Raw genomic sequence first — 12596 nt, 5'->3', positions numbered from 1 at the left:
CTGGGGGCTGCAAACGGCCTGGCTGGTGATGCTAAAATGTTACTGCAGTGAGCTGGGTAGAAGATTAAGTCTTTTGAAGAAACAGATTGAGGAAGGGGTTAACAAGGAGTACATCAAGACTTGCACTGAGTTAAGGCATCCCCTGGAAAAATCAACTCCGGGGGTAGGGGAGGGTTTAAGGGTGTCTTATGTCTCTGCTACCCACTGGGCCCATAATCTGCCAAAACCCAGGAAAAATGGGTCAGAAAATGTTTCCCCCACCCAATCTTGGAGCCCCAAAAGACGCTGGGGGGCTGCAGATAGCTTGCAAATGGCCCACCTCTGTGCTAAAAGGTTATGGGGAACTCTGCTGGATGCCATACATCTTCCGTGTGATTGTTTCCTGGCATTTATTTCTTTTCTACATTTGAATGGAGGGTTGGCAGGCGTGGTCTTGGTCATTTTGTTTCAGGGTACAGCCAGTGAAACTAACCGACTCAGCCAGTTAGAGCCAGTGCAAGTTCCCTAATTCTAAGTATCCAGATCGGATAGAGAATGCAATTGCTATGCTCTATTCCACTCATTCTGAGCCTGGATGAAATCTGCAGGCCCAAGAAATTGGCAGCTATAAATGTCTTGGGAGGGAGCCCTGAATGCCCAATTCAGTTTACAAGTTCTAATGTGTTTTCCTAAGATGGGCTCCATGGGTTTATCTCTTGCAGCCTTCCATCACCTCATGCCATCTTGGCATGCTGGAACTACAGCCCCCAAATGCCCAGTCACCAAAGGTCATGTTGGCTGGGAATTCTAGAATTATAGCTGCTCCACACACTGGAACGGCACTCAGGTGGGGGAGGTTGACTCAAGGTTGTACCTAAGGCTCCAAAGCCCTTCTACCCTTGCTACGCACCTCGCTGGAGTAAGTTCTCTTGACGCTTTGCCGGGGCATCTGCTGGCCTTGTGGGGGAGTAGGGTAGCCATGCTGGGGCACCCTCTGTCCACCATACAGGGCGCTCATTGCAGGAGTCCTTGCTGTGTTCATGCTCATGGGTGACATCCCAGAAGCGTTCAACATGTTGGCTGGATTCATTCCAGGAGGTACAGTTGGTCCTCGGGGCCCCGAATGAGGAAGGAACTGATTGTTGAAAGGCTGCCCAGCACCCATCTCCAGAAAAAGAAAAAGGAAAGAAGTTAAGTAGGATTTGATACAAAGCCAGACCGTATGGAAACGGGGGCTTGTAGGATAAAATACACCACCCTTGATGTTCTAGCAGTCACCATTCTAACGTTTCTATTAAATTCAGCTTGCATTTCAGGACTAGACAGACAAGACAAGAAATGGCACACAGGCAGTGTCAACTGTAAACCACAGCAGTCTCATTTGCAGGTGCATCACTTTGGCTCACAGTTATTTCAACTCTGAGCCCTTGGACATTTGTTTCTGCTCATCCTCAGTGAACAATTATTGGTCCCCTCATTCTGGTTGACAGCTATCAATTGATAGATTTGGGGCCAAAAAAGCTAATAGCCAGAATACACAAAGGAGAAGGGAGGGGCCATCAGAATTTATATATAGGGTATGCTGTCCTACAACCCCTTCATTTCTCTCCACTGGCTGTGCTAGCTTTGCAACATCTGATGGGCCATTGGTTGCTTTCTTGTTATGCGCAGAGCCCATCTCCCACAGATGCTGCTGAAGAGCTAGATCCAAACAATGACACAGTGTCTGCTTGTACACAGAAGATCCCAGGATCAATTCTTGGCATTCAGTAAAGGAAGAGAAAGGCCAAATAAAGCTAAGGAGAAATACTTTGAGATGTAGTATAGTGTAGTGAGTGGTCAAAATAAATAGTGAACTGGATGAGTCAATACTTGAACAGTGCAACCAGCTTCAGATGCTCGTACAGAAGCATATGGGAAGTTTGAAGTCATCTAGGTCAACCACCTATAGAATGCTGTGATTCCAGCATCCTTGCAGATGACCATGAAGCCCCTGTTTAAAGATTTCCAAGCATGAGAGGGAATATCATCTCCTGGTTGAACACCTCTATATTACTATCATGGGATGTCTGGGATTCAAGTGAATTTTCCTTCTACATAATTCCTGCTTTCATGCCTTTCACTCTGTGTCCATCTCTGCAGCAAAAAAGCAGAAATCTGCTTCATTGTTCATGGGGATGGGAATTCATTAGCTATTCCTTAAAACACACACCCCTGCTGCCCTGGACTATTCACACAATTTCATTCTAAGACTTGATCTCAACCCATATTCTGGCCAGAGAGCAGGAAGAGGAGGAGATGGCTTATCCTCATCCTGTATTCCAGGAGTGGACAACCTGTAATCCATGGACTGACTGCATATCATTCACTGACCTTCTGAGGTAGCACCATCTTTGGGTAGGTGCTACTGAATGCTTCACAATTCTGCCTCTTGGGCTTTTATCACAAAATATAAATAGATGGCACATCTCTCCTATCATGCTTCCCTTCTGCCATCTGGTTAGCACTTTCCATCACTCTTCTCCCACATTAAACATGCCCAGCTTACCGCTCCATACTGGCTCAGCTCCTGGCTCTGCTTTTCTTGCAAGGCAGCTACTGTGGCTGTGGCCGTGGCTGTGGCTGTTGCGGCAGCAGCTGCTACGGCAGCTGCAGCGGCTGCTTGGGTGAAGTCTGCAGGGGGTCTCCCAGTATGTGATGGAATGCCCATCCCTCCTGGGCCATTTGGGCTCCCTGCATAACTAGAGAAAAGACGTGGTTTATAGCCATGTTGCATATGTTCTTTACAACCTAATGATGGCCCCAATCTAGTGTTGGAAGACCTTAGAACAGTGTTTCTCAACCTTGGGAACTTGAAGATGCCTGGACTTCAACTCCCAGAATTCCTGAGCCAGCCAGCTGGAGAATTTTGGGAGTTGAAGTCCAGACATTTTCAAGTTCCCAAGGTTGAGAAACACTGCCTTAGAATCTCATTGCATGGAGAGCTCCAGACTGAGTTGGGGGATCTCAGAACTGCTGCTAAATGGAAGAAAAACAAGTACTAGCTCTGGTTAGTAGATGATGGGCACTACATGAGCCCAGGGACAAACTGGGTTTGGGCAAGCTCCATGTGGTATTGGTATTGGTATTGGTATTGGCATTGGCGGCTGCTTCTTCTTCTTCTTCTTCTTCTTCTTCTTCTTCTTCTTCTTCTTCTTCTTCTTCTCCTCCTCCTCCTCCTCCTCCTCCTCCTCCTCCTCCTCCACCATCACCATCACCATCACCATCACCATCACCATCACCATCACCATCACCATCACCATCACCATCATCAAGATTCATATCCTGCTTTTAATTAAAGAGCCTCAGCAGGTGCCAGCTCCTGGCCAGCCTTGTCTGCCTTGAAAGTTAAACTAGATCAGGCATGCTTGATACATGGATGGAAGACCGCCAGGGAATAGACTAGGAAGTCAGAAAAACTTCAGAAGAAGGCAATGGCAAAGTACTTGTATATTACTGTTAAGAAAACTGCATAGTGTAGTCACCAGGAACTTGGAAGAACCTTATTCTTCCAAGAGCTCAAAAAGCCATATGTAATATTCCATCTTCATGTTTATCCCCACAATAACCCAATGAGGTTAGGCAAAGAGAAAATGACTGGTCCAAAGTCACCTGGTGAGTTTCCATGGCTGAGGACCATGGAATCCCAAATCCTGGTCCAACATCTTGACCATTAATCACCCTGTGGCTCCCAGGATTTGCCTGGAGCAAACTTATATGCCTATTCATGCAAATCCCTACAATCAATTAGCAATGAATTAGTATGCAGTTTCATTTAAAGGAAAACTTTATGTCAAATTTGTTTTTTGTTACAATTTAAATATTAAAAAGGCCTACACAGGCACATTTAAACTGACCTTTTTTCTTTACAAAATATAAAAAATGTCAGCAACGGAAACAAAGGTCATTTAGGAATCTTCTCTTATGGATATGCAGACTGAAAACCAGCATCTGTTTGTTTTGAGAGATCAACACCTGGATTGGTGACCTTTAGGAAACGTGAATGGAGCAGGGAAACGGGCTTGCATTGCCTCCTGTTTTTTAAAGGTACTGGCTATGAATATTTCAAGCTCTCAGTTTCTCTCTCAGTTTCTGAGTCTCCTGTCCAAATTATAACTGCAAACATGGGGATAACTTCTTTTGCTGTTTTTGGAACACTGCTGGACAGGTATGCTCAATCAGCCACTGGCACAGGGCAAGTAAAAGGCCACTGGAAATCAAGAAATATAACTAAGACATGGGATGCTCAATGTTAAAAAGAGAGAGACAGAGAAAACATGCTTCTTTCTAGGCTTCTGAGATACCTGTTGCCAAACTCAATTCTTCAGATGCTACTGGCAGCCTGGATTTCTACACCTCTGTAAAATGTTTTGGATATACAGTAAGAATTCCCACTATTGCTTCAGTTTGCATGCAGTGCAAAGAGGTGAGAGGCCCACTGAGTAAGGAAGGTTGATGCTGTACAAGTAAAACATCTAGGACAGGGTTTTTCAATCTTGGCAACTTTAAGACGTGTAGACTTCGACTCCCAGAATTCTCCAGCCAGCATATGCTTAAAAGTTGCCAAGGTTGAGAAACCCTGATCTAGGAGATTAGGCAACTAGGCCTGTGACTATGAGGTGGCCATCACACTTACACACTCACACACCCTCTCCCCCACTGACGTGGCACCAGGCGTAGCAGAAAGGGGCTGACTCTGTGCAATTAATAACAAACTCATTTCTTTATACATCTCTGGTGACTGTTCTCCTGTCACGGCACATAGGGTTGATTCACTAATTATATGGAAAGATTAAAGAAAGAGCATTCTAACTATTTTAGGATTCCAGGGAAGGAAGCAAATGACCTTTCTCCCAAGAGAGAGAATGGGCAGACGTGGGTGGGGAGATTATCAGAATGGGTTCCCATGACACATTAACTCATGGTTTGCTTAGCCACACAAACTCTGGTTTACAAATCACAATGGCAGAGTTTACCCAATACACTGAAGTACAAGAGAGCAAACCATGCCATGGCTTAGTTCAGTGTGTGGATTCAGTCTGAACTGTCCAGCAGGAGACATTTCTACAGGTTGACCCAACTATTTCAAAGCGGTATCATTTTGCTTAACCTTAGTACTCCCCTAAGCTCTCCCCCTAAGTGCTGCAAATTCACGGTTTGTCGGAAATCATGCCAACAAGCCAGAGCAAAACAAATACTTAGAAACTGCCCGCAATCGCTTATCACCCAGGCATCCTTGAGCCAAGTCTATGCCATAACCAGGGTGCATCAAGAGACATTTTCTGGTGGTTGCACTGCAGGGGGTGAAACAGCCGCCAAATTACGAAGGCTGGAACTTTTTTTTAACAACGCCGCAAGACCTCCGTCTTTAGGGTAGGATGATTTTTATAGCCGGAGTTAAGCAGCCATTGAGCATATGTAGTGGAGGATATTAAATTCAGAAAAGCAATTGGGAATTTCATTCTCTGGCTTTATTGAGACAGGGCAGAAATTTAAAATGAGAAAACTCAATAAGGAGAGTGTGGCTCCAGCGAGCTGAACCTCTTAAGAAAGCCATCTTTTTGCCAGATGTGAATCAGAGGAGCAGGGAGAAATTCCTCCCAAGCCCCAGATATGACAATCATTAATTATGGGTGAATGTTTAATCAGTTAGATAAATCAGCAGTGGATTTCTACAGAATTTTGCTCAAAAAAGGCCCTGTGTTGTTGAGGAGGATTAATTCCTAGGGAGTGCATAGCACTACCCCTTGATTTAACTAAACTGCTGATCTTGAAAAATGCTAATTGAAATTATGGTCTCCATGCAGGAGAGAGGGTGAGACATGAAGAACTTCAGCAAAACGTCTTCCCCGACTTGCAGACGTGCACAGAAGACCTTCTGAGAAGCCTCTTTCAGGTTATTTACTAGGGAGTTTATTCAAACAAATAAGGCACAGACAGGTAATCAACAGCTCAGTGAAAACCACCATGAATCTGGGGCAGAGGAGAAATGCTACCCATGAACCACCTTTCCTGGTTCACTACACAATCACTTGGACAGTTGACTGCACATTAATAATTCCAAGAACAACCAACCAGGTCAAATCCTAACTGACCATCATCATATGGAGGTAATACATTTGCTTGTGAGTGGCTCGCTGTTGTGTAACTCACCCAATACAGGCTTATGGCTTCGTGTATTATGTGAACTCTGCTCATTGTGGTTATTTCAACAAATTATGATTTAACATGCCATGCTGAATCAACCAAGTCAAACTACTTTCCCATCAAAGGCACTGTATCTGCTGATCCAACTTGCCAGCCAGGACCTACCTTGTGGTGAAACCTGGCCCTCCAGGGTATGAACTGCGACTGTACATCCCAGGCTGTACGTAACCTTTGCCCGTTGAACCCTCAGGGAAAGGCTGCTGTCCCATAAACTGTGGTGAGTTCATGCCAGAGCCACTGCTGGCCACGCTGGGCATCATGGGATTGCCAGCGGTGTTTCCTCCAGGGCCCATGGGGTTTCCAAAAACCTGCAAACAATCAAGGGAGAAGAGAGAGTTGAACTAGAACAGCAGTGCAAGGATCTACTTTCTGGTCCAGCAAGATGTGAAGAGGGATGAGGTAGGAGATCAGAATCCAGACAGTTAAAGAATCGGGTGTTTCCAAGCACACGCTCATTCCAGAAATTTGTTTTGTATCAGAACTGAGTTTACGTTTACTCTTATCAACCTCCTCTCCATAATGGATCCATCAGCAGCCAGATTTAGGGATGATGGCTGACGGCCCTTTTCTTTAAAAACCTCAACATCTTATTGCAAAAAACACTAGAGATCGACTGGATTTCCCTTTTGCTTCTTCTTAGACTAAATGAATTTGGGTCTCTAGCCCCTAAAAGTATGGTGTGTATGGTGGAGTGGGGGGGGGGGGAGGGAGAGGGAGCTTTTCTGGCCTTTTAAAAACCACATAAAATTTATAGGACAGAGAAAACTTAGTGGATGCCCCAGCCTAGCTACATGTCTACTGTCAATGTGTCTTCCAAACCACAAACATTGTAATCTGCTCAGGCTACTTAATCTGGAGTAAACAGCAATATCTGCTATTGTTAAGTTAAATAACAATAAACCCAGAAAATGGCTGGAAAGACTATTAGGAGGGTTGTACTCCCCTGCTCTTTCAGAAGAGCAGTAAAGGGATAATTTTTACAAATCTATTTCTCTGAATTCCTTCAGTTTGCAATCAGATGACACTTAGGTCATTCTGAGATCCAATTCCCATTTGAAGCAACCAAATGAAACCAAAAACGTTGTAAAGACTTTTTCTTCCCTTCAAACTGTCAGGCCTCAAAGCTGAAAGAGAATTTTGAAGAGCATGATGTGCTGCTTGTGAAAAGTCTGACATCTCCTCATCAGATGAGAATTCAGTCGAGAATTTTTGGTAATTCCTGGTCAAATCTAGTATCTCAACCAGGAGATGTCAGAAAAAGAGACAGAGTAATATAAATTACAGTAAGGTGCTAGATTAGGCCCAAACTGAAGTCCATTCTCAACTCATTGGATGACTTGGCCCAGTCATTATCTCTCAGCCTAGCCTACTTCATTGACTTGTGGTAGGAAAAATGGAACAGCCACTAACATGCAGCTTTGAGTCCCTGGAGGAAAAGTAGAATATACATCTAACAAACACGGATTCAGTTAGAATGAACTTTCAACTCAGGCCTGTGAATGGCTGCTCAGACACAAGTCCCAAGTGAATTTGAAGAAACTCATTTCCCAGGGAAGTGCGTTCATCGACTGCAGTAATTTTAACTGCATTTAAGCATGAATGAGACCTACTGAATTTGGTGGGACTTACAGGTAGAAATACTTAGAACTGTGCTGTTAATTTAAAATGAGCTGTAACGTTTGCACTGTACAGAGCTGAATTAGGTGTGGCTTATTTTGTATATCTGCTTGCTCTCACTTAAGCTCACTTTTACATACAAATAATTTTATCTCCCCTTAAGCCACAAATGTATTAAATCTCTTGTGGACTGAGCTTTTGGCTCTCCCCATTTGATGAAATGACCTTCCCACAAAAGCCTGTATGAAAACAAATAAGTCTAAAACGCTAAATGTCTGTGTTGTTTTTCTTTACTGTAACAAATTAACACAGCTACTTCCTTTGGAAACTTTCACTTTGTATAGGAACTTTTGTTCCTCGCAAAACAGGTGGAGATTTAAATGTACCAGAAGACAGACCTAAAGCTAGCAGGTGAGTTTTAGATAAACAAAAATAAGACATCTTTGTGGAAAGACTGGGTACTGGACCTGGAAGTAAACCTTATCTTTTTTTTTTTTTTTAACATGTTTTATATCAGGAATTGGGGTGGAGTGGGGCTTGGCACGGAAAGTCCCTTGTCTGATCCTCTGTAGATCATCCACCCAGGTCTCTGCTAGTGTGAACCCTCATGGAATGCACTAGAAAAAGCTCCACTGGGAAATTTGCCATGTAAATGAGTCTTCTCTGGTCCAGGTTTCAGCAGAGATGAGGAAGTTCCTTTTGCCACTCTCCTCTTTACCTGGGTGACTGAAGGTGCCTTTTGAGAAAAAGGCAGAATGCTTATGAAAAAAAGCATTTACTTTACTGAGAGTTGCCACTTTGATATTGTCGTTGCAATGTGTTGCTGCACTGGCTCCATGAACAAGCTTGGAAGGGAACTTTTTTAAGGGCAGCTCAAATCTAATTTTAAGTGAAAATCAATTCACTGGTCCAACCCCTGTGGAAAGTGATGGGCTGGGAAGTCTGTTCCAGGGTCTGCTTTAGCAACATTCCAAAGGAGGTCCAGCCTGGGCGCTCCGTTTCCACTCTCCACCCACCCACCCACCCTCCTGCTCTCTCTACCTTCCTTTTGAAGGCTGCAAAGGGTACCTGGCTTTGGGATGTGTTGCTGACGCCCCAAACAGTGGTTACCACCGAGAGAGATCCTGCAGGCTGATTGGTATTCTGTTGCCAAGGAACTGACTCGTAGGCATATGAACCATCACTAGGAAGAAAAACAAAACAAAACACCGCTGATGCGCAACGTCAGTAATTAGGAACCTCTGGGGAAGTGCTCAGGGAAGGGGCACAGGGGGAAAGAGTGGGAGATATTTGCAGCTCGATAAGAGGAAAAGAGAAGGCGAGCCATCCTGAGCAGAATAAAAATGTAGGGCTGCTAGATAGTTATTGGCCTGATCATGAAGTGAAGCCTCCATTTTCAGCAAATTCCAGTAAGGCAGCAAAATTGCAGGGAAAAGTTACAGCTTTTATGGTGGGTGGGTGGGTGGGTTTTCCAGAACTTCTGGTGACCCTTGCTCTGGTGCACTTACAGGCTTATTATCCTGCAGCTCCTATCCCCCACAGGCAAGATGAACCTTTGGATTCATAAGCAAGGGTGGGGCAGCTCCTCGGATGCAAGCAGGGCCCCAATTGTGCCACCTGCAGATTACATAGTCACCTTTTTTCAGTGCCCTTAATCTAGCCAGGCCCCACCCCAAAATACAAGAAACAGCAACAGATTTTGGTTCAGCCCCCACTTTGTGACAGTGCTACTCTCCTTAGAGGCCAACTGAAAGTGCACCTTATTGGACCTGGCTGTGAAAAGGGAGCCCCCCACCCCTGCCTTTTATTAGGCAGTAACTTCCAAACGGGAAGCCAGACTTGCTGCTAATTCAGGATGGGAAAGTCTACATTCCACCCACAGGCTACGTATTTCCAGCCTTTCTGCAACTCTCAGGGCTGGAGGTTTTAATGAAATGAAAGGTATCAGGATACTGAGCAATGTGCCAACATCACAAAATTCTTGTGCAGAGTTGCCAAATGGTCCCAGGACGGTCTAACTCCAGGGTCAGATGAAAAGAGGCATGTAAAAAGCTGAAAGAGGAGGCAAACTCTGCCATACTCACCCATGTGGGGTGGGTGGGAGCGATGGTTTCATTGGGTTCATGGGGGTCATTGGCTACAGGGAGGTAAAAGGGCTGGGTGCAGGATCCAAGGCCACACAGGGGATCGGTCACTGCCTCTCAGATGTCACGGTGACAGATGGGCTAGAGGGAAGCAGGCAGGAAGCAAGACGTTAGCAGCTGCACAGAAACACAGGAAGTTTCTTATTCTAAGTCAGACTATTGGTCCCAGGATTGTCTACAATATTTCCCAACTCTGGGCAGCTTCCAGAGTTGTGGGATTTCAACTCATACAATTCCTATCAATGCCCGTGCTGGTGGGGAATTCTGGGAGTTGAAGTCTATACCCACACCTCTGGAAGCTGCCCAGGTTGGAAAACACTGCTGTAAACAGATGGTCAGCATCTACTCAGTGTTTCAGACAAGTAGTTGGGTGCATGTGGTATGCCAAACCATGTGCTTTGATGTAGTCCAAGGGCTAAGCCCCGTTGGTACAATCTACTCTATTTTCATCCTGCTGCCTTCCCCCAGGGCCCTGTGGTGGAGTGGCTCTTCTCTCCCCCTTCCGTTTTATCTTCTCAACACACTTGCAAAGAAGGTGAGACTGAGAAAGATCAAGACTGGGCCAAAGACCTCAGATGAAGACATCTGAGCACGAGGTTCACCTCTCCAAGGCCTCTTGCTTATAATATACAACTGACCCCTCAAGCAGCAACCTCTCCAACCTCTCCCAGGGTGGCTGGGTGGAGCTGACTGCCCAAGACACAGATGCCAATACACAGAGCTTCTCTCACAAAACACGCACTCTCTTCCCTCGGCCTTGATGATACAGCCTCCCTCGCTGGTTCCCCTTGTGTCCTCAGACACCCTCTTCTCCTCCAACAGAGTCAAGGCCAGGAGTGGGTGGCAGAGCTGGCATCCAGTCAGCACAACTTTGAGCTCTTTTGTTCTGGAGCAACAAATGTCTCCCCACCCCTTTCCAAGACACCATGCTTAATTTCTAGGCCGTGCAGGTAACTGTCAGATAGCCAAGTGCACACCTTTTGTGTCTTGTCTTCCACAGTGATTGTGGCTCTCCCTCCTAGTTTTCCTGAGGGGAAGTGGCCCCATTTGTTTAGCAGAGGCTTTCTGCTCTGACTACGTCAACTTTATACAGCGGCCAGAAGGAACTTGGCGTACTGCCCAGATATGGCAAAACAAGGTCCTGGCAGGAGCAAGCTGCCGAGTTGGCCTAGTTACACCAGATTAACTCTGTGTTGCCCACAGCTTCCAGATGCACTCAAGAATGCACAACTATCATTCTACCTGAGCATCTGACCCTTGGAGCCTAAAAGTACGATCACATTCCTTGTTATCACATCAAACAGAAGATGCTTTGGGGGGGATGCCACCATGAGGAACAGTTTGTCCTCCCAACAACTGACATATACAACCTTTTTTTCCATACCCTACAAATGCTGAACTGTATCTCCAGGAGTGCCAGCCAACACGATCAGTGGTGAAGGCACCTGGGAGCTGTAGTTCAGAAACCTCTAGAAGACCACAAATTCTTCTTCCTGTCATTAAAAGTAGCAGCTAGATTTCCACAACAAGCTCAACCTTCATGGGGTTGGTTTGGTCTGATTTTGACTTAGCATGTGCAAGCCAATCCAGGAACAAGATACAAACTTAGCCATTTTTGTGTAGACAACAAACCGTGGGTAAACAATCCACAAGTTAGAGCACTGTGTGAAGCAAAGACTGTATGGCTGTAAGAAAGAGAGTTGCCTCAACATTCTTGGGGGAGGTCGTTGGGGATAAAATAGAAGTTTTGCAAGTTTTGCTGCCTGCCATCTCCAGATAACATGTTGCTTTGGGAGCATGGAGGGCCATTGACAGTATATCACAGTAAACAATATGAGGCTGAATGGACAAATGACCTCAATTAAGTTTCATACTTACTTAAATCCCCCTCCCCTTTCAGGCCCCAGTGCATGGACATTGGTTTTAATTTGATGTCCAAGATGTGACACAACAAACATGCTCGGGAGCACTGTGCCATTACAATTCACAGGCCCTATTCACGTGTTGCTTCCTTTGCACAAGGAAGGAGCTGTCCTTGTTCTCTCACTCTTCCAACTTGTCTGCTCTTTGCAGTTGTATGGGCCCTGTGCAGTTCAGAACCCTGACTGTACAAGCGTTCATATTAGGTACCTCGACCCACCTACCCATTCTTTCCAATTCATAGAGAAGGGAAAAGGAAACCCTTCAACTGAAGCCCTATTTTTCTCTTCAAGCAATGGCAATCCTGTGAGCTGCATCCCAAGGCTTAACTATGGCTCTGAAAATAGGACAACTAATAGAGGCAGACTGGTGCTGGCAGCGTGCCTTGAGCAGGGAATACTAAACAGTGGGAGAATTTATGTGGAGTTGCAGATAGATTCCTCTTCCCCAGATGGTGCCCTCTACATGAGTTAGGCTTCAATTGCCATAAATCCCCAGGCAAGACTTGCTCACTGAAGGTGGGGAAAAGGGACAGATATACCATTCCTAACAAAGCCCCTGTGGAGGCACAGGACCTGGCAGACACCTGAGAATATCAGTCACTAATGCCAACCCTGGTGAGCTGATGTGCACCCCATTCTGCCAAACACGGTAAATGCTCACGTCTTTACTTCCCATAACAGAGGTGGT

General features: G+C 45.4%; 1 protein-coding gene across 4 annotated transcripts in view; it reads right to left on the bottom strand.

The window, feature by feature from the left end:
* The window catches only part of ZMIZ2 (zinc finger MIZ-type containing 2), an 86634-nt gene that overhangs the window by 25679 nt on the left and 48359 nt on the right, over positions 1-12596 (bottom strand). For 3 of the 4 annotated variants that reach the window (XM_088139061.1, XM_088139060.1, XM_088139062.1), the window contains 5 exons: positions 9927-10067; positions 8911-9025; positions 6331-6533; positions 2528-2720; positions 890-1144 (listed from right to left, as the gene is read on the bottom strand). In XM_088139061.1, coding sequence (XP_087995187.1) covers positions 890-1144; positions 2528-2720; positions 6331-6533; positions 8911-9025; positions 9927-9976 — 816 coding nt within the window. In that variant the 5' untranslated portion in view covers positions 9977-10067. Of the gene's footprint in view, positions 1-889; positions 1145-2527; positions 2721-6330; positions 6534-8910; positions 9026-9926; positions 10068-10963; positions 12581-12596 lie in introns of those variants that run through there. The other variant, XM_088139063.1, reaches the window with a different exon arrangement.

Source organism: Python bivittatus, unplaced genomic scaffold (assembly GCF_059951505.1).
Source record: "Python bivittatus isolate LINGU-HERP-01145 unplaced genomic scaffold, Pbiv_v1 ctg000320_np1212, whole genome shotgun sequence".
NCBI classification, from domain to species: domain Eukaryota; kingdom Metazoa; phylum Chordata; class Lepidosauria; order Squamata; family Pythonidae; genus Python; species Python bivittatus.
This window is presented reverse-complemented; position numbering and strand designations above follow the sequence as displayed.